The sequence below is a fragment of the Pongo pygmaeus genome, chromosome 1 (genome assembly GCF_028885625.2).
Source record: "Pongo pygmaeus isolate AG05252 chromosome 1, NHGRI_mPonPyg2-v2.0_pri, whole genome shotgun sequence".
Taxonomy (NCBI): domain Eukaryota; kingdom Metazoa; phylum Chordata; class Mammalia; order Primates; family Hominidae; genus Pongo; species Pongo pygmaeus.
This window is the reverse complement of record NC_072373.2, coordinates 543,439-565,869: the sequence shown is the minus strand read 5'-3', so window position 1 is coordinate 565,869 and position 22,431 is coordinate 543,439. Positions and strand designations below refer to the sequence as shown.

At 38.0% G+C, this 22,431-nt stretch overlaps 1 protein-coding gene across 1 annotated transcript; it reads left to right on the top strand.

Annotated features, from left to right (window-relative positions):
• Positions 1–3,632: 3,632 nt before the first annotated feature.
• On the top strand, positions 3,633–19,132 carry LOC129033106 (olfactory receptor 2T6). Its single transcript, XM_054481131.1, has 3 exons — positions 3,633–3,936; positions 11,858–12,010; positions 14,928–19,132. The coding sequence occupies exon 3, from the start codon at positions 14,932–14,934 to the stop codon at positions 15,856–15,858; it is 927 nt and encodes a 308-aa protein (XP_054337106.1). The 5' UTR covers positions 3,633–3,936; positions 11,858–12,010; positions 14,928–14,931; the 3' UTR covers positions 15,859–19,132.
• The last annotated feature ends 3,299 nt before the right edge of the window (positions 19,133–22,431 follow it).

Genomic DNA, 22,431 nt, shown 5'->3' with positions numbered 1-22,431 from the left:
TTGGCTATTTAGTTTATTTGGTAAGGTCATGTTTTTTAAAATGGTGTTGATGACAGTAGATGTTTAGTGTCTGGGCATTGAAGAGTTACATATTTATTGTAGTCTTCACTATCTGGGCTTTTTGTACACGTCCTACTTGGGAAGGCATTCAAGATATTCAAAAGTACATGTGTGTTGTGATCTAAGCTGTGTCTACTTTAGGGGGCACACCAAGCCCAGTAATGCTGTAGTTCTTGCAGACTCATTGAGGTACCGTCTTGATATTCTTGAACAAGATCTGGATGAATTCTACAGATTACAAGACAAAGATTCTTGTTCTCTTCCCTTACTTTCTCCCAAACAAACGAAATCTTTGTCTGTGTTCTGAGCCACTTGGAGATAAGGGTGGAGTTACACAAGCACCCCCATGGCAACCACCGCTAAAAGTGCCCTGGTTCAGGCCTGAAGCTAGCACAACACTGAATCTCAGCCACAGCCTGCTGTAACCACTTCCTGACTACCAGTCATGTTTGCTTAGGGCACTGCAGCTCTAAAATCAGCAGATGACAAAGCCAGCCAGGCCTGTATCTTTCTCTTCAGGGTAGCAAGGTCCTGTAGGCCCCTGGAAGGTCCAGAGGTGCCATCTGGGAGCCAGGGATAAAAGTGAAAAACCTTAGAAATCTACCCGATATTCTGTTGTATTGCAGCTGAGCTGGCACTCAAACCACAAGATACCATCTTTCCCACTCTCCCCTCCCCTTTCAAAAGCAGAGGAGCCTCACCCTATGGCCACGGCCAGCACATGCCCATGGGAAGTATTGCCAGTCTACTGCTGATGTTCCCTCAAGGCCCAAGGGATCTTCAGTCAGCTTGTGGGGAAGGCTCCTTGGCTTGGGACTCATCCTTCAGAACAGTGGGCTCCCCTCTGGCGCAGGGCAGGACCAGAAATGCTGCCCAAGAGCCAAGTCCGAGAATTGAGGACCCCAAGAGCCCACTTGGTGCTCTACCCTCCTAAGGCCTTGCTAATACCTAAAGTCTAAGACGAAGTCCCCTTTACTCTTTCCTCCACTTTTTTTTTTTTTTTTAAAGCAGAAGGAGTTTCACCCCCATAGCCACCGCATGTGGGAATGTGCTGAGTCTCATCTGTGAGCCAGTAATCTCAGAGGCTCACCTAAGGTCCTCAACTTGGTACCTGGGTATCACTGCTGGTTATTCAGGGCTCAAAGGCCCTTCAGTTAGCAGGTGATGAATGCTTCCAGGATTGGGTTCTTCGCTTCCTGATAACAGGTTCCCTTTTGGCCCAAGGAGTGTCTAGAAATGTCCACAATCTAGGGCCTGGAACTGGGGGGTGGGGCAATGATTAGATCAATGATGGAACTCTCAAAGCTTTGGCACAGTGGTACTGATTAGTTGTAGCGATTTCTGATGACTCTGATTGGTGCCCTCTCTTGCTGTGGCTGAGCTGATTCCAAGATACAAGAAAAAGTCCTCACTCTTTCTTATCTTCTCAAGTGGAGGGAAGGGGTTTTTTTGGAGCCACAAACTGTGCAGCCTGGAGCTAGGGGAGGGGTTCCAGCACCCCCTTACTTGTTCTGGCTGGTGTCTCAGTAGGTCGTGTTCCCCCATAGTCCACAGGCTCTGGGCCAGGTCAGCGCTTGGACTCATTTAGGAGTTATGGTCATTGTGGCCTGGTTTCTTTTTCTCAGGTTTAAGGCCCCAGAGCACTTTAGTCCATGGTGGAGAGGCTTGCAGGAACTCAAGTTCAGACAGCTGGGATTGGCAATTGCCCTCGGGCTAGTCTAAATGCTCCCTCCATGGATGGGCAGCAGCTGAGTTTGGTCCAGCTTTGTTTTATGCTCTAGCAGGACAGCTCTGAGTTCAATGCCTCACAATTGCTGCACTCTCCCTCGCCCAAAACACAGAATTGCTCTCTGCACCATGCTGATGCTGCTGGGGGGTGAGGCAAGGGTGCATTTGCAATTCACAATTGTTTTTCTATCTCTTCAGTGCTTCTTTCTGCAATATAAAGTTAAGGCCAGGTACAGTGAGTGCTCACCTGATTTTTGTTTGTATAAAGGTGCTTTTTGTGTGTAGGTAGTTATTAAATTGGTGTGCTTGCAGTGGGAACAATTGGGGGAGCCTTCTCTTCTGCCACCTTGTTCCTCCTCCTTCCAAATTTTGATTTCTTTAAAATAACATAACTGGACTTATTATGCCTGTAATGATTGTCTTTTGTACATATAAAGTATTTCCAGTTTATGGCTACCTAATATTGTCATTATCTATGTTTGCATTTATTTTTACTTTACAACTCATATTCTCTTTCTCTCTCTACACACACACAAATATACATTTATGTACATATAAATATTTGTTACGTGTGTGTGTGTGTGTGTGTGTGTGTGCTAAAACTAAGATGTAGGCATTTTCACATGAGTAGTATCCCATAAAAAAAACTGATAGAAGTCATCATGTATATGAATAAAGAAACCTGAGGTGGGTGGTGAAAGGCGCAGAGAGAGGCAATCTGAAATAGAAAAGAGTCAAGAATCCATTAAACCTTTAAGTCACATTGTTTCCTTTTCTTGGAACTAACATTTACACAAACTGTTTTACATGCTGTTTAATTTTCTTTAGGTTTTACGATTAAACACATTTAAAGCCCAGTTGATGTCTCTACAGTTAAAAATTGAATGTGTATGTTATGATGTGTCACAATATAAGTAGCAAAATATAACTAACAAAACTTAGCAGGCAAAAAAATAGAATGTTGGAAAACAGCACATATGCACATGTTAATTTCATCTTTTAAGCCAAGCATAGATTTATCATTTAAAGTTGATACATCAGGTGATACAACACAATTTACATTCATATATATTACTATGAGAAGACTAAACAAAAATGATTCATAACAGTACACCTTATGCATCAAGAGAATGCAACTAGGCTGGGCACAGTGGCTCACGCCTATAATGCCAGCAGTTTCAGGGGCCGAGGCAGGCAGGTAGCCTGAGCTCAGGAGAATGAAAACCACCAATCGAGTATAAAATGATTTTCATCAACTTCATCTCTTATCATGTGTTCAAAAGGGTTTTGTAGCAATAGTTTCCTTAAGTTGGATTTTTACACTAATCTGTTCAGCAAGAGCCTGCCTGATATATTTTCTTAACAGATTGTTTGGTACCTTTACTGAATTGGCAATTACAAAAGTTTTTCTTAGTTACATTTAGTAAATGAGTGATGTTTATTGGGAAGCTGCTTAATGCAAGAGAAAAATGAAAGGATTAGATCATGACTATTGTTAAAGTGAGAAATTAAATGACCACATGAAAAACTTCTCTTCTCTTCCTTGGGTATTTTTCCAATATTACTCATTTGCCCTCTAGGGAAACAAACAACAGAGTTTGGTGATGAAACATGCATTAAACAGCTGTTCTCAAGCTGTTAATTAAAAACAAAACAAACAAACTGCAGAGGAGGCAGCCCAAGCATTTGTTTTGGAACACATTCTCTGCTTGCCACTTACATGTTTTGAGTAAAGTTTTCAGTACCCACCAGAACCAGTTTAGTTGATATTCCTTCTGGGTTGTTAGGAGTTTTCTCCATGAGAAATCGCAGGACGTTTATGATGTCATATGCTAGATTACTTAAACTCTTCCTTCTTTGGTTCCTGGAGCTGTGTGTACGGTGCTGAAGTATGACATCCATGCCTTCAGTTAAGTGTTTATCTTCAAATGCCTCTAACTGGCACTGTCTTTGTTGAAGCTTGCGCCTTTTAACCTGGATCTCCTCTCATCTTTTCAAGGAAAGACACTAATATGAAGACAGAAAACAAGAAGATCAAGAAGGTTCCCTTTTATCTCTTGTTTCTAAGGTCTCACCTCTTGTGAAGTTGTTTGTAAACAATTTTGTCTTTACCTAATATTCCTCTCTCTGGATATATTATAAGTGTAAGTGATCCACTATCATCAACTTGTATCTCCATACTCAGGGTAGGAAAGCCATTTGGCTCTTTTAGATAATGTGTGTGAGTAGGAGAAAAACAAATAGGGAAATTCACTCATTTGAGATAATTCAGATATTTTGTGCATGTTCAGTTCCCACAAATGTGATATCTTCTAAGTTACAGGGAATTAGGTAAGATGATCAAAATAATTAAATCGAATGGGATTGGAAGGTAGGAATATTGGTAGAGGTATGAGTAATTGGCATGTTTACTTTAAGAAGATTGGATTGAAGAAAATGAATTAAGCATAATCCAGGAGTACAGAGGTAAATACTTTTAACTGAACTAACAAAGGAAAGACTAGACAAAAACCTAGTTGTCAGAACTAAGAACATAGGTTACTGTTGAACTATTCCTGAATACTGTCAAACTCTTCATTTAGCACACTTAAAGATACATTTTTCAGGGAAAAGTGGAACTTTTACAATTAAATGAAATCACCAGTTGGGCATAAATAACCATGGAAACACTTGAAGAAGGCTGTACATTTTCTGTTGTTTCATCTATAAAATACCCACTCATGTATGTATTTAATTTTTTTAATTTTTAATTTTTTTTCAACTTTTATTTTAGATTCAGGTGGTACATGTGCAGGTTTGTTACCTGGTAATATTTTGTGATGGTGAGGTATGGGGTGTAAACGAGCCCATCACCCAGGCACCTAGCATATATCCAATAGTTAGTTTTTGATCCTTGTCCCTCTATCTTCCTTCTAGCAGTCTCTATTTTCTATTGTTGACATCTTTATGTCCATGAGTATATAAATGTTGAGCTCTTATTCATAAATGCCACTCACTTATTTAAAACAAACATCACTTTCTTGAAAAAATGTTTAAAAATGGTCAACTACCCTGCTAGCATTTTGATAGATTCAGTCACTCCTTTGTGAACTTATTTTATTGATTGCTTTTTGTGACCCATTTTGGACACACTAAGAGACAGTATCTGAAAGACAGGAACATTCTTGCTATCATGTGATGGTTGGTTGGTCAGATGTTGTCAGTCAGGCTATGTTGAAAGCATGGGCATAACACCTCCTATGAGGTTAGAAGGGACCAAGTGGCCTACATATTCCCATTGCCTTCTGGACTGCGTCATTAGCTTGATTTCTTTTCCGAAGATCAGTTTTATTCACATTTAAGAGGTCTTCAAAGTTAGCCACTTGTCACAATGCAATATCACAGAAGATATCAAAGCAAATCTTCTGTCATTTGTGCTCTCAAATTAATAGTACAAGTTTGAAATGGGAAAAGATAAAGTGTTCTAGGAGTAATCAATTGATGTATAGACCACCTAATACATACAAGGCTGTGCTAATGGCTGTGGATAAAAGGACTATTCAGAGGATGACTCTACCCTCAAAGAGTTCATATTATATTTGAGGAGGCAGAAGCATGCAGCAAATAAAAACAACAAAGAGAGTTGTAGAAACAAGTTGAAGAGGTGTCATGAGGGCAAGGGCAGCATGGGGGTCGCCCTTGTCAGAGTGCATCACAGAAAGACTTAAGATGTCTTCATTAAACTCTGGTAACCATCCGAGTGTGGTCCATCTTATTTGGAAAGGCATGAAACACAAAGTTCATAGTATGTGATGAGTAAAATAAATCATCAGGTTCTAAGATGCTCTGGTAAAGTGTATTCCTGATTCTTCAATCTCCATTCAATTCAGCAAAATCTCCTGATTGCTCTACCTTGAGCTTCATTTCTGCCTTTGGGCGCATTTTTTTCCTATCCCAACCCAAAACTTTCCAGGCCGACTACACGTGATTATAATTTATCTATGCACATATATGTTTGTAAATAGGCAGTGCTGTGCTTCCTACTTAAAAATATATTATGTATATCTTTACACGAAAAGACAGCTAAGCTACACCATTATCAATGAGTATAATGTAAATTGAGCAATGTTTGATTTAGTCAACGCATTAATGTTGATCATTAAAATTGTTTCCAGTTTATTTTCACAATCAATGGCAATAATTTATTTAATGTCTTCACATATTATTCCCACTTCATACTATTTATTTCCTCAGAATAAACTGATGAAAATGGCTAAAACATGGATTTTTTAAGTTTGCTAAATGCCAGACACTTCCAGAAAAAAATGGTTTCAATTTGTACTTACACTAGCAGTGTGTGATAGTCCCCGCTCCTTCACAATAAAAATCCTAATTTATTGTCATTACTTTAGCATTTTTTCAGAATACAAACAACATACCTCTTCATTAAAGAGACTTAAACATCATAAAAAAGTTTTCATAAAGAAATGTATTTATTTCTTGTACTTAAGTTTTTGAGCCACTTGATCTGGAGTGTGCGTTTTAAAGTCTTACTCTTTACCTCTAAGTTGCAATTTTGTTTTCTTCATATGTATAAACTCTACCTTTCCCAGTTATCCGAATTCTCGTCTTACTTGTGTGAAACATTTGCGCATATGTAGGTTTTTTGTATTTTGGCGGGAGACAGCAGTGTTTATTTCCAGATACTCTTCTCTTCAGTTGTTGAGCCTTGTTTTTTCTATTCAGTTACTCATGCTTTAGATTTCACATTGGTCCTACAGAGGTCAAAGTCAATTTTTGGCATTGTTTTTCCCTGGACAATTAATATGTACTTGTCCTTTCAGATCAAATTTATAATCATTTTGACAAATTCCTCTAGAATAATTTTCTATTGCTTTTTAAATTAATACTGAATTATTTAGTTTTATAAATGTTTTCCAAAAGTTTGGCATATTACCAGTTATTTTACCATCTTTATTGTTATTATATAGAAATATTTTATTGTGTCTGGGTGTGGTAGCTCATGTCTGTAATCCCAACACTTTGGGAGACCAAGACAGGAAGATTTCTTCAGGCCAGAAGTTCAAGACCAGCCTGGAAAACATGGCAAGACCCTGTTTCTACAAAAAATGCAAAAACATGAGCTGGATATGGTGGTCTGTGCCTGTAGTCCCAGCTACGCAGGAGGCTGAGGTAGGAGAATTGCTTGAGCCCAGAAGGTTGAGGCCACAATGAGCTGTGATCATGCCACTGTGCTCCAGCCTGAGGAACAGAGCAAGATCCTGTCTCAAAAAGGAAAAGAAAAAGAAAAAGAAATATTTTTGTTGATATGTTGTTGATATTATGAGTAACTACTTGTTCATATATGCTGGGGCATTTGACATTGTTATTAAAACCAGAGGGGATTCCTGCAAGAAGTATAAGTGATCTGAGACCTGGGTCTACAGTAACCAGATGAAGAGAGAATTGTGCTCCAGGCAGAGAGAGCTCCTGAGTCAGGCTATTTTCTGGGAGAGACGTGCCAGGAATTGACAGAGTGCTGCGGAGTAGAGAGCTGAGTATCCAGGTCACTTAGGGACATGCAAACCACAATCAAAACTTGATCTTTAGCTCACAGACAACCAAGAATCTTTGAAGGGTGTTAGAATGGGAAAAGAGGGAGTTTATATGAACAGGTTTGAAGATGTGTTGTTATTAATGTACTTCTGAGTTTAATAATTAATATTCATTTGGGAAATATTTATGTGAACTTGGTTTATAATTATAAGAGTTTTCTGTCTTTTGAAGGCTATATATATTTATAAAATAAATGATTAATTAATTCCATTTTTTTTGTATACAAAGATTTTTAAATTTTCTGTCCTTAGAAGATTTTTATGGGATGTTTTTTGAACTAGGAATTTTGGGAAAGCAGAATTCCATTAAAACTTTTAAATTGTTCCAAATCTAGAGATCTTCTTTGGTATATTTTGGTATTTATTTTTATTATACTTTAAGTTCTAGGGTACATGTGCACAACGTACAGGTTTGTTACATATGTATACATGTGCCATGTTGGTGTGCTGCACCCATTAACTCGTCATTTACATGGGGTATATCTCCTAATGCTATCCCTTCCCCCTCCCCCCACCTATATGTGTGTGTGCATTATATCTACTTATAATTATATATGCATATTAAGAATTTTGACTGTGTGTGTGTATGCATTATATCTGCTTATAACTATATATGCATATTATGTGTATGCATGCACTCATACAAAACTATACTTTAAAATCGTCTTCTTCATTAAAATTTCAAACTATATTGATATAATGTTAAAATAACTTCCCATACTATAAATATTTTATCACTCTTCTCATATCTGTAGTTGGATCATTTTTCTTACTTTTGATGATGTTTTGTGTCATCCTTTCTGCCCTCAAATATCATTAGCATGGCCAGAAATAGGTCTATTTTGTTTCAGTTTTAAAGAATCAACTTTAAATGTTCAGTCTGCTTATTTTAAAATCCATTAATATCTATTTAAGTCTTTCATATGGTCTTTCTCTTATTTAAATGTATTTTGTGGATATTTTTCTAATGTATTGGGTTGAATCTTTATTAACATCACATTTTTTTTCTGTAAGAATTACATTATTAGAGGTTATAAAATTTTGTCTGGATACATCTTTAGCTATATCCTATAGGCTTCCATACATAATATATTTAATTTAATGAAAGTTTGAACTTCCTTTGGCCTAAGTAGTGTTTTAGGCATTTAAAGTATTTCAAATTCTCTGATTTAGATGTGAACCTATTATTATGATTTTAGAATTCTAATATATTTTAGTAAAAAAAAAAAGGAGATTGTCCTATGGAAGCTAACTGAATATATTAAGCACATAATACGTTTCCATTTAAAATCCAAATTACAGAATTGTTCTCTTTGTTCCATTTATAATATCACCTTATATTGTAGTTTATATATATTTATGTCATTCCTTTTTGCATTTTTAGTTTTCTTTTCTATTTTGTACGTTTTGTTTTGTTTTCTTTGAAGAGTAAATCTACACTTTAAAAGCAGATGTTTACTCTGAATGATGTCGTAGCCATGATTAACATAGTTGTTTTCTATCTCATTTCATCATATGCTTCGTGTTAATTCCCTGTGCTGTTATACCTTTTTTCTTTCATTATTTTAAACCATTTTAATACATACCCAAACACACATGTACACACATACAAATATTCTTTTAACTCATTTTAATACCAATAACTGATTTGGTTAATCTTTTTCAAAATTGTTCGTATTCTTATAGTTGCCTCTGTGTTGGAGTCATAGGCTCCAGAAAAAAAAAAATGTATTTTTTTCTGGCTCATTTACTTAGAAAAAATGTTAGATTCTTCATAATTGTATATGTTTTTATTTATTATCAGCCCTTTGCCCTGTATGTTCCAAGAAAGAGGGAATATTGTTAATGGTATCTTCTGCTCCTAGAAAAATGTCTAGTGAATACTGGATCACAATAAATACTTGAATGTATAAATACATAAATGAATGAAAGCTGCTTCCTGGTACTTCTTAATTTTACATTCTATTTAAATAGAATTTGTTTTGCATGTATAGTATTAGCATTCCATTTTCAGATCCTGTTTTCTGTATAGACAGAGATAGGTATATCTATCTGTGTCTATATATTAGATGTCATAGATACATATGTATCTATTTATACATATATATATCTTTGTTGATAAGAATCTTTTGAGTTCTATGCAATGAGGCAATCATATTTACATTATTTTTAAATATATATATATTTAACCTGAATTCAACATTTACTATTAGTAATATTACAGTTTCTTCCCTTTTCTTAATTTTGTTTCATCTACACAAATATTCAGCTGTATCTTACTGTTTATTCCCCCTAATTTATCTCAGAAATGTCTTCCTGTTTGAGCCACACATTACTCTCAACTAAAATGTATCTAATGATATCGATAATAAGTTTTACTGAACAGATAGCACATTCTAGACATTAGTCTAAGAAACTGACGTGTGTGAATGAGGTAAACTTTGAAACTTGTGCTCTTTCTATTATTACAGAGCAAATGGGGGAAACGGATACAAAAATAATTTCAGTGTCTGTGGTCACACAATTTGGTGGTGGAGAAAGGGTCAAACCCAAGAAAATTCTGGCTCCAGAGCTCTCTCTTTTTACTGCAACATTGTATATCTTCAGTTTAGACATTTTTTCACTTTTATTTGGAATTTATCAGGAGGACACCTGTGGTCAGTGTGAATTTTAGCCTGTGTAGGTGACTGTGTTTTCCTTTTCTTGTGTTTTGTTTGCATGCTACTATGTTTTCATTAGATGCTGCCAGATGCTTTTACTTCAAATAACTTTCCCAGACACACACAGTGTATTTATTAATGAAACAAAACATCCATATAGAGTCTTTTTGTTCCTTTCCCAAGTTTTCCTTTTCAATTTTTATTAATAATTCTCTCCTATTTGTGAATTCACTCTTTTTAAAACATTGACATGTTTTAAAACATATCAATTTATATTTTGCTTTTGTAGTTCCAATACTCCATGTCTATCTATCTTTCTTTCTTTTTTTAGATGGAGTCTTGCTTTGTTGCCCAGGCTGGAGTACAATGGTGGGATCCTAGCTCACTACAACCCCTGCCTCCCTGGTTCAAGTGATTCTCCCACCTCAGCCTCCTGAGTAGCTGGTATTACAGGCACCCGCCATCATGCCTGGCTAATTTTTGTAGAGACAGGGTTTCACCATGTTGGCCAGGCTGGTCTTGAACTCCTGACCTCAGGTGATCCACCCACTTCAGCCTCCCAAAGTGCTGGGATTACAGGTGTGAGTCATCACACCCGGCCCATGTCTATCTTTCTTATCATTTAATATCTGCCTTTCTGCATCCCCGGAGAGCTACTCAAGTTTTATCCTCCACAACCCTAACCCAATTTTATGTCTTCAGTGGTCTTCTTTGCAGCCTTTCTTGTAACTTCTCATCCTGGAACTGTTTTTAATTGCCATGGGTAAAGCACCACACTAGCCTGAGTGTGTTCATCCTCTCCTGAAGTGTTTCCTAGTGTTATTGTCATGGGTAAAGCACTGCATTAGCCTGAGTGTGTTTATCCTCTCCTGAAGTATTTCCTAGTGTTATCATCATGGGTAAAGCACCGCATTAGCCTGAGTGTGTTTATCCTCTCTTAAAGTGTTTCCTAGTGTTATCGTCATGGGTAAAGCACCACACTCGCCTGAGTGTGTTCATCCTCTCCTGAAGTGTTTCCTAGTGTTATCATCATGGGTAAAGCACCACACTCGCCTGAGTGTGTTCATCCTCTCCTGAAGTGTTTCCTAGTGTTATCATCATGGGTAAAGCACCGCACTCGCCTGAGGGTGTTCATTCTCTCCTGAAGTGTTTCCTAGTGTTATCATCATGGGTAAAGCACTGCACTAGCCTGAGTGTGTTCATCCTCTCCTGAAGTGTTTCCTAGTGTTATCGTCATGGGTAAAGCATCGCATTAGCCTGAGTGTGTTCATCCTCTCCTGATGTGTTTCCTAGTGTTATCATCATGGGTAAAGCACTGCACTAGCCTGAGTGTGTTCATCCTCTCCTGAAGTGTTTCCTAGTGTTATCACCATGGGTAAAGCACCACATTAGCCTGAGTGTGCTCATCCTCTCCTGAAGTGTATCCTAGTGTTATCGTCATCGATAAAGCACCACACTCGCATTAGCCTGAGTGTGTTCATCCTTTCCTGATGTGTTTCCTAGTGTTATCGCCATGAGTAAAGCACTGCACTGGCCTGAGTGTGTTCATCCTCTCCTGAACTGTTTCCTAGTGTTATCGTCATGGGTAAAGCACTGCACTAGCCTGAGTGTGTTCATCCTCTCTTGAAGTGTATCCTAGTGTTATCGTTATCGGTAAGGCACTGCATTAGCCTGAGTGTGTTCATCCTCTCCTGATGTGTTCCCTAATGTTGTCATCTTGAGTAAAGCACCGCACTAGCCTGAGTGTGTTCATCCTCTCCTGAAGTGTTCCCTAATGTTATCGTCTGTTTCTGCTCCCATTGACATTGCAGGAAGCTCCTTCTAATTCATCAGGTCATCACGAGGAGCTCATTAGATGAGATGCTACCCATTAGATGGAGGATCTGCATTTTGGGTGGATAGTGGGCAGAATAAATCTTCAGCCCTTTTTCCCCTCACCACCTAATCCGCTTAGCCTCTTCTAAACTGGTAAGCAAAACTGTGCAGTTATGTTTGAATTTTTGTTGAAAGAGAAGGAAAAACTTAGAAAGGAAAAGTTTTGATTTCTTGTTAGCTAGCATTTTTCCTTGTGTCTGTGTATTTCTCACTTTCCTAAATGAAGTCTCCTGTTCATTGTGCTGAGAACACTCCTTCAAGAACCTCCTTTGTTGGTCTACTTGCAAAACTCTACCCTTTTTCTCCACAATTTCTTGGCTGGAGGAGGGTTAGAATGGGGAAAGCAGAGAAGCAGACCCTGCTGCAGAGAAAATCTGGCACAGAGACACACAGCCAATCCTTTTTCTGAGTGGTTCACGTCCTGAGAGACTCCGTACATGTGCTGGCCGAAACTGAAGAGGCTTTTCTCTACTGAGGAGTCACTAGGGTTCATCTTTTCCTAGTACTCAAGATTTTTAATTTTCAGTGTAGATAAAAAGTTGAGTCGTTTCTGTGGTTTTGTGAGCATGTACTGAGAAGTTTGAAACAGGCCTGCCTGGAGAATGTGTAGACGCTTGCAAATTATTTTTTAGGCCCTTGTTTTTCATGTAATGCTATTACCTAACATCTTGATCCTCATTGTTTAATCTGAGAGTGAACTTAGGCAATGACAGTCTTCTTCCTGGAATGAGTTTTCCCAGACACTAGTCTTTTACAAGTCCATATCTTTTGCTAAAAGATTCCTCTAATGGCAATTATTTGCATGATCAGGAAGAATGTTCTGAGATTTTATCATTTTAAATAATTCAGAAGACAGTGCACAAGCCTACAACCCTGCCTAGTGTTCAACAGGTGACACATAATTTTAGAGTATTTCCCCTAGTGTTCAACAGGCGACACGTGCTTTTTAGAGTGTGTCCCCTAGTGTTCAACAGGCGACACGTGCTTTTTAGAGTGTGTCCCCTAGTGTTCAACAGGCGACACATGCTTTTTAGAGTGTGTCCCCTAGCATTCAACAGGTGACACATGTTTTTTAGAGTGTGTCCTCTAGTGTTCAACAGGTGACGTGTGTTTTTTAGAGTGTGTCTCCTATTGTTTGTGCCTGTGGTATACACACAGTAGCTAAGAAATGCAATATTGCCTTCGGCAAGAAATTGTGTGTCCTCAATATCAGCATTATCTCACATGCGCAACAGCTTATCATAGATTAGCATTTGAATTTACTCAGCTGTGGTCCTTTGCATATGTTACATGATGTTTGATCATCACAACATCCCTTAAGTTTCCTGTGATATCCTAATTATAGATCAGGAAATGGGCTCTAAGATTTTAAGTAACATGCATTAGGGCACATTGCGAATGATGAAGCCAGGATCCCAAACAAGCATTCTCAGTGCAAGTATTTCAGAATCAAGCAACCCCCTACTCCAAAACAGTGTTCTAGAAACTGGCTGGCACCTCTGTGCGCTTACTGCTGCATCATCTGCCTCTCTGTCTGGTGTAACACCTGAGTGCACACAGAAGTGTTCAAGAATTCAAAAATCAAGTTGGATTTTAAAGAGTGTTAAACCTGATGAGGAAACTTTTAAAAGATATTCTTATATTCATCGTGTATTCAAGATGTGAATGCACCACCCATAGCTTTCTAAGATTGTGTATGCTTTCCTGTCTCTGGCCTACAAGATCTTTTATGCATTTCATTCAGTCGCCATCTCCAAAGCTTACGACTAACCAACCAAATCAGGAAGCTTTTGAGTGAAATGAGGGGGATATTAGGACAGAAAGCACAACCTGGTCTATCCCAGTCTAAACCAGCTGAGATTCCCCTCTTGTGAAGCCTTCAAGACCCACAAAAATACAACACTAAGCAAAAACAAAAAATGGCTCTAATGTACCAAAGAGACAGAAAGAAAAAAACAAAAAGATCATAATGAACATGTTAAACTGTTATATGTTACAAACTGCAACTCAATTCTACTGATAACACTTAGTAAATAATTCTGTCCTCTTTACCCCGGTCTGCATACCTTGAAGAACTGATCACTAATATCTCACTGTCTTCATCACTTGCAATTGTCTTCCTGAACTGACTTTTGTTTCCTGACTATCCCAAACTCCTTTTTGCTTTAGGGATGTCACATTTGCTATTTATTTTGTAGGAACACCCTAGCCCTAAATCTTCACGTGAATTTTCTTTTATCTTTCATTGTGTTGAAGTTTTCCACAAAGCACTTATTTGCATTACCTGTAGCCATGGTTCCCACTTTTGATTTACTGTGCTTATTTCATAACTAGAATGTAAGTCACATGATTCATATTGTTTCTATTTACTACAGTATCCCCAGAGCTTAGAACACTGCACAGTACTCTCTCTATAAATAAAGATTTGGCTGCAAATGAATGAGAAATTGGCAAATGATGAAGGAACACATAAGAATGGCGAATGATCAGGTAGATAATGTAATCATATTTATTACAGTTCAACATAGTTTTCAGCTGTGTCTACAATTTATGGTTATTTCTGGATGAGACTAACAGGTTTTAAAATTATCACAGAAATTCCCAATTTGATCCAATGGCCTATTGAATTATTTTCTTGGGTTGTTTGAATTGATTGGATCAATTGTCTTTCAGTCGTATCCACATTTTAAATAAATGGAGCCAACTCCAAATGAAGGATCCTCTCTAGGGCCCAGATTTTCTTCAATCATAATGAAACTCCCTTAAGCCAAGTATCAATTGTCAAACATTCATTCATCTTCGTCCCATGGGGTCCTAATGTTGAAATTATTCATCAAAAAGAAATAGCCAAGAAAAAGGAAGCTACAAATCTACCACACCAAAAAAAGTTTTATATTAGCTACATAAAAGATTTTAATCTAATAATGTTTACACAGACATGTTTAAGTGATTTATCTTTTGTCATTTTCATTGACCCTGCTCTCTTCTTATGCCTCCAGGTCAAACTCAGTACCATGAGTGAAAACAATGAAACCTTGTCCAGAGGCTTTACCCTCATGGGGCTCTTCACTCACGATAAAGCCTCAGGATTCTTTTTCGGTGTCATTTCTGCCGTCTTCTTCATGGCCATGATAGCTAATGGGGTCATGATCTTCCTGATTAACATAGACCCTCACCTCCACACCCCCATGTACTTCCTCCTCAGCCACCTCTCCCTCATTGACACATTATACATCTCCACCATTGTGCCCAAGATGCTGGTAGATTATCTCATGGGTGAGAGGACCATCTCTTTCATTGCCTGCACTGCTCAGTGCTTTCTCTACATGGGCTTTATGGGGGCTGAATTCTTCCTGCTGGGTCTCATGGCCTATGACCGCTACGTGGCCATCTGCAACCCACTGCGCTATCCTGTCCTCATCTGCTGGCGGGTCTGCTGGATGATCCTGGCCAGCTCTTGGTTCGGCGGGGCTTTGGACAGTTTTCTCCTCACCCCCATTACCATGAGTCTCCCGTTCTGTGCCTCTCACCAAATCAATCACTTTTTCTGTGAGGCACCCACCATGCTGAGGCTGGCCTGTGGGGACAAAACCACCTATGAAACAGTGATGTACGTGTGCTGTGTTGCAATGCTGCTGATCCCCTTCTCGGTGGTGACTGCATCCTACACCAGGATTCTCATCACAGTGCATCAGATGACATTGGCTGAAGGGAGGAAGAAGGCCTTTGCCACCTGCTCTTCACACATGATTGTGGTGACATTGTTCTATGGGGCTGCCTTGTATACGTATATGCTTCCCCAATCTTACCACACCCCAATCAAAGATAAGGTCTTCTCTGCCTTTTATACCATCCTCACACCCTTATTAAACCCTCTCATCTACAGTCTGAGGAACAGGGATGTGATGGGTGCCTTGAAGAGAGTTGTGGCAAGATGTTAAGGGACATGTGGTGTGATGAGGAAAGAATTCTGATAGTCTAAAACCTCCACATCCCCATTCAGGCATATGTGGGGTTGTATCATGGATACCATGGATAATGCTGACAGGAACTGCCAATACCAGCTGTGCTAAATGGTGTATCAACAGTACTCCCATCAAAAATGTGAAGTTGCTGTAACAGTCACACACAAATAATGCCAGAGTTCTAGAAACACCACTCTCGTTTATTCTTCTTTTGTTTCTACTGATTCCAAGTCTTCTCTCATATCACTTCTCTGATTGCAGTTCATGTATGTAAATGCCCCCAAATGTTGAGTTAACATTACATATTCTGCCCATCTTCAATGACTCCATAAGAACTGGTGATTTTGACTATATTGTTTAAACAATCCATCAATTGGCTTATCAAAGGTTTAGGGATGCCAAGATTTGAAAGACATATGAAGGAGACTAAACTGTCATAAAACTGTAAAAGAAAAATCTATATAGACTTACACCAAGATTCAGAAAATCCAAATATCTCTTCTTTGAGTAACCACTGAAAACACTCCTCCTTTATCTACATTTGGAGCTAAAAAAAAAAAAAATGAATCATGCGTTTTGTAGAAATGCCAAGACTAAAGCTTTATGGAGGAGGGAGTCTGTAATATTATTTTTTAATATGGTAACTAACTGTTACATTGGAAGACACAGCAAAAGGTAGTTGATAAAGAAATGCCCTATTAACTAGCAGTTTCTGTAATCACTTTTCAGCTTCTTCTCCAATTCACTAGCATTTTTAGACTTTTGGGATCCCTGTGTAGGTGTTAGTGTTGTTGGAGTTATTTCTACCAACTTTTCTCTTTTAAAAAAGTAGAAAGCATCATATTTTCCTTCTCTATAGCACTGGCTTTTGCATTGGATAGCATTGCAAAGTGGGAAGGAAATACCCAGCTTTTCATCTGAAAATTAGAACTGGAAACCCTTGTAAATGACTTAGTGTCATGAGCGGTGCAAGGTTAGAAATAACCAGGACCACAAATGCTTGTGTCTTTCCACAGTGTCAGGATTTTACTGATGCTGTTTCAATCACAAAAGCCACCATGAGCTACATGGAGTTCCCAAGGAGGCAACTCCCCTTAGTACTTTTCATTCACTTGGTAGTCAGAGCCGCGGGCACACAGAGTCAAGCCACTCCACAAGTCAGTCAATATTGCAAACCATACATAATGGTATACTTAATCAGTATGTAAATGTTATAGGTTTAACATTTCACAACAAACAAACTAACATTTAACACAAGAAGGAAAAGGGATAGGAGAAAGGATCACAAACCAGTCCAGGGGGAGAGAAGAAGAGAAAAGTGGTCCTGGTCCAGGCCGGGTGGTCCGTCGGTCTTGCAAGAAAGAGCCTCTGAGGTGGCAGAGACTTCAGCAGCAGATGCCAAGTTTTCATCACCAGTGACTGCAAGATGGTGTCAGTTAACACGGCTATTTTGAGCTGCTGAAGGCCTGCTCTTTTACGGTTACAGAGTCCTCCCATGAGAATTGATCATGGAAGAGTGTGCTTGTTTGAGTCCTTATCTGGTTGGATACAGTCTTTTATTTTTTAATTTGTTTAGTAGACAACACATCTTATCCTTGTTGGAAAAGTGCTCTATGAAATATAAAATAAAGTCTTTTTCTAAGATGGAGTTGGCTACGTCAAGGGTGTTCTATACACTTAGTATGATTTCTTTTTAAGTGGCTAAGAACTGGAGAAAACATGTTTGGCCTAAATTGTGGACACAGTAGTAAAAACCAGGACCACATCCCAAACCCCCCAGGCCACCTCTACAAGTTGCTGTGCCGGGCTTTGTACTGTCATTGGTTTAACAAAATCCAAGCTGGGTTCAGTGATGTTCTGTAGCGACTAAAGATGGTGGGTGAATGAAACATAGCCACACCTCCTTTTGTACTGAAAAAGTTGCTGGGTATTTGACAAAATATTTAGCCAAATAGAACAGCTCAGCTTGGCATTGGGCTGCGGACTTAATCAAGAAAATAGACCTGGTCTTGCCTAACTGAGCAGGGTTTTCAGTTGAAATTCAGGAACAGCTTTTCCAAGGCTCTTCAGCTGGAGGCTCAACATCTCCTCAATCTTGTCAGACTGTCTTGGACAACACTATATGCCAGATAATATGAGGGAGCATTTCCAACCAAGAAGATGTTGAGGTACAATAAACACAACAAATCAGAAGAGAAGGAAGGGGCTGGCCCATAAGAACTGGTCATCAGTTTCAGCTCCACATAAACACCATGTGAATTTCTGTCAATCATACACTGCTTCTGAGGACCAACTTTCCTTTTTATAAAATTTGACTTAATACATACATTTTTTCTTGTAAGATTTTAAAATCAAGTAAAATGATGAATGCAATAAAACCTTATAAATGCTAGTCATTATTTCAGCTATTCTTTGAAATGATGATTGGCTTTTATATTCAGCTTTTACAATTTCTTTCATTTCTATCGATTCATTACGCACAAAAGCACACTCTCTTGTACAGCCACTTTGGAATACAGTTTGACAGTTTCTTACAATACTGAACATAATCTTATCATATGATCTGGCAATTGTGTTTCTTGGTATTAACTCTGCTGATTTGGAAACTTATGTTCATAGTAGATTTTTCATACATTCCAACACATAGACTTAATCAGAATGTCCTTCAGAAGTTAAATGGATAAAGCGTGGCACATGCATACAGTGGAATATTATTTAGTGTTAAAAATAAATGATTTATCAAGCCATTGGAAGACATGGAGGAAACTTAAACGCATGTTGTGAAGTAAAAGAAGCCAATCTGAAAAGGCTGCATACTGTGTGATTCCAGCTGCATGACATCCTGGAAAAAACAAAACTGTGGAGACAGGAAAAAGATAAGTGTTGCAAGGGGTCAGGGGGAGGGATGGATGGATAGACAGAGCACAGAGGACTTTCAGAGCAGTGAAACTATATGACACAGTAATTAATGTTACATAATATTAGGTTGCATGGTACTATGCATTTGTGGAAAAAAAACATACAACTCTGGAACAGGAAGACTCATCCTTATGTAAAATATGAACTATTAATAATAGTTCATAATAACATTGATTCATCTATTGTAACAAATGTATTACACTAATGCCAGATGTTAACAATAGGGAAAAGAGAGGGGATATATAAAAACTCTCTGAACTATCAGTTCAATTTTTTGGTAAACCTCATTGTTCTAAAATATAAAATTTCATTTTAAAACAGTTTTCTAACAATTATATAACTCTCTGATACTATATTTCTTGACTGGATTTCAGTCAATAAATCATTAGGAGTTCTCAACAAAGAATTGTGGTGTTTGTAGAAGTTAGGATGGGGGTTGGGGATGAAATAATAAAAGTTTGTTAATCTAATTGGTCTTGTTTTGGGAGTTTGGTTATATGTTGTTTTGAAGATGCAGGAGCACTGAGGCTAATATTTCCTGGAAAGTTAGAAGAACATGGGCCAAATATTAATTAGTTTTATGCTTGGGGCATATGGTAGGAGCCCCTCATTCCAAGTTAGCATTCCTTTCCAATTCTGCATATATAAGAAAACACTGGAAATGCATCATCTGTATATGCAAGAGGGGGGAAAATGTCTATATTACCTCACACCAGAAAACCAAAACCTATTAAAAGAGGGATGCTGCTGCAGGAGAAGGCCTTTTTAGAGTGAGTGAATTTTTTTTAAAGAATTTGATTATTCATGACCCATCATTGGGAATTTCATCTCGAGTTCAGATATTCAGCCTTTGTTGGAATGTGAAGCCACTTGTGGGCCACCATCCCTGCAGGAAAATCAGTTCAAAACTCAGCCCGACTCTGCGGGAAACCTCTTAGAAACTTGTGCTTCCCCTGGTTGAAACCAGCTAGCAAAAGGCATAATTTGTGCTCAAAGAAGAATTAGTAATGGCTAGAAGAGAGATTGATTTGTCTTTTAGCTCTCCCAGTAACTCAGTCTACCATTTGGATGACTCTGTTTTCTTAGCCTGAGTTTCCACTTAAGTGAATAGGGAATACTCTCCTAGATATGGTTGTTGATTCCCTCAGAACAAAATTAACACAACAACAATCAAGCCATGCACAACCCTTTTGGAAACTTGAGGAAGAACACGAGCAACATTTCTAAAGGTTTTTTCACTATTCTGAAATTCATAATGTCATAAATATATGTCATTTTATTACTAGACTTTAGAAATATGTAGGCATTGTGTAGTGCATAAGAGTGATTTTTGATATGAATTGATGTTCTCAAGAAGTCAATGGTTTTACATTAAAAAATGCAGGACTGTGCATGGGAAGGAGTGTAGGTGGAATGATTGGGGACCATAGAGCAACAGGAGTCTGGTGCCTTCTAGGATCTATCCAGAGATATTCAGCCTGACAAGCATCAGACATTCATAATGATGCTCAAATGAAATGTGGAGAATTATTAATGCAGGAGGAGAATTCAAGGGAATTTTGTCAAACTGATGAGTTTTTGGTACATGCTAGTTGCAAAGATCACTGCTGGGTTTCTGGATTGCTGTGCTGAGGATTTTTCTGAGGTCACATGTAGGCTCTGTGGGAAGAGTGATGTAAACTAATTAGCCAGGATGGACATAGGTGGGTTCCTCGGGATGAGGTCTAGGGCGTGGGGTGCCACATTGGCTGCAGTCAGCTCTTACCCATAAGTGCCATCTAATGGTTTATAGCATAGCAGTCGCACAGCAGGAAGAAATAAAAAGCATCTAAATAAGGAAAAGAAGGCAAACTATGTCTGTTTGCTGATAATATGATTCAATACCCCCAAAAAACCAAAAGACTTTGCCAAAAGATTCCTGGAACTGAGAAACAACTTCAAGTAAAGACTCAGGGTACAAAATTAATGTGCAAAATTCAGTAACATTTCTAAACACCAATAACATTCAAGCTGAGAGCCAAATCAAGAACTCAATTCCATTTACAACAGGCACAAAAATAAAAAAATCTAGGAATACAGTTAACCACAGAGATGAAAGATCTCTACTAGGAGAACCACAAAACACTGCTGAAAGAAAGTAAATAAGACTCAAACAAATGGATAAACATTCCATGCTCACTGGTTGGAAGAATTAATCTCATTAAAATGACCAAAAGAAATCTACAGATTTAATGTTATTCATAAAAAACTACAGACTTTATTATTCACAGAATTAGAGACAACTATTCTAAAATCAAGATGAAACCAAAAAAGAGACCAAAAAGCCAAAGTAACCCTAAGCAAAAAGAATAATGCTAAAGATATCACAATATCTGGTTTCAAACTATACTATAATGTTCCAGCAACCAAAGCAGATGGTACTGGTATACAAACAGACACATAGACCAAATGGAACCAAATAGAGAACAAAGAAATAAAGCCACAGACCTACACCCTGTTTATCTTTGACCAAGTTGACAAAAGCAAGCAATGGGGAAAGGACTCCCTACCTAATAAATGGTGCTGTAATAGCTGGATACCCATATGCAGAAGAATGAAAGTGGACCCCTGACTTTCACTGTATGCAAAAATTAAATCAAAATGAAATAAAGATTTAAATGTAATAACTCAAACTAAGAAGCCTAGAAGGAAGCCTACAAAACCCCATTCTGACCATTGGCCATGGGAAATAATGTATGACTAAATCCTCAAAAGCAATTGCAACCAAAACAAAAATTGACAAGAGGGACCTAATTGAAGAGCTTTTGCACAGCAAAAGAAACTATCAACGGGGTAAGCAAACAACCTATAGAAAGGGATAAAATAGATTTTCTAGTTTATTTGCATAGAGGTGTTTATAGTATTCTCTGATGGTAGTTTATACTTCTCTGAGATCAGTGGTGATATCCCCTTTATCATATTTTATTGTGTCTATTTGATTCTTCTCTCTTTTCTTCTTTATTAGTCTGCCTAGCATTCTATCTATTTTGTTAATCTTTTCAAAAAACCAGCTCCTGGATTCATTGAATTTTTGAAGGGTTTTTTGGTGTCTCTATCTCCTTCAGTTCTGCTCTGATCTTAGTTATTTCTTGTCTTCTGCTAGCTTTTGAATTTGTTTGCTCCTGCTTCTCTAGTTCTTTTAATTGTGATGTTAGGGTGTCAATTTTATATCTTTCCCGCTTTCTCCTGTGGGCATTTAGTGCTATAAATTTACCTCTAAACACTGCTTTAGCTGTGTTCCAGAGATTCTGGTACATTGTGTCTTTGTTCTCATTGGTTTCAAATAACTTACTTATTTCTGCCTTTATTTCATTAATTACCCAGTGGTCATTAAGAAGCAGGTTGTTCAGTTTCCATGTAGTTGTGTGGTTTTGCGTGAGTTTCATAATCCTGAGTTCTAATTTGATTGCACTATGGTCTGAGAGACTGTTTGTTATGATTCTCATTCTTTTGCATTTGCTGAGGAGTGTTTTACTTCCAATTATGTGGTTGATTTTAGAATAAGTGTTATGTGGTGCTCAGAAGAATGTATATTCTGTTGATTTGGGGTGGAGAGTTCTGTAAATGTCTATTAGGTACGCTTGGTCCAGA

Bases quoted from the DNA above. Each gene is read 5' to 3' on its own strand.
- LOC129033106 (XM_054481131.1), top strand. From the start codon at position 14,932: ATGAGTGAAAACAATGAAACCTTGTCCAGAGGCTTTACCCTCATGGGG.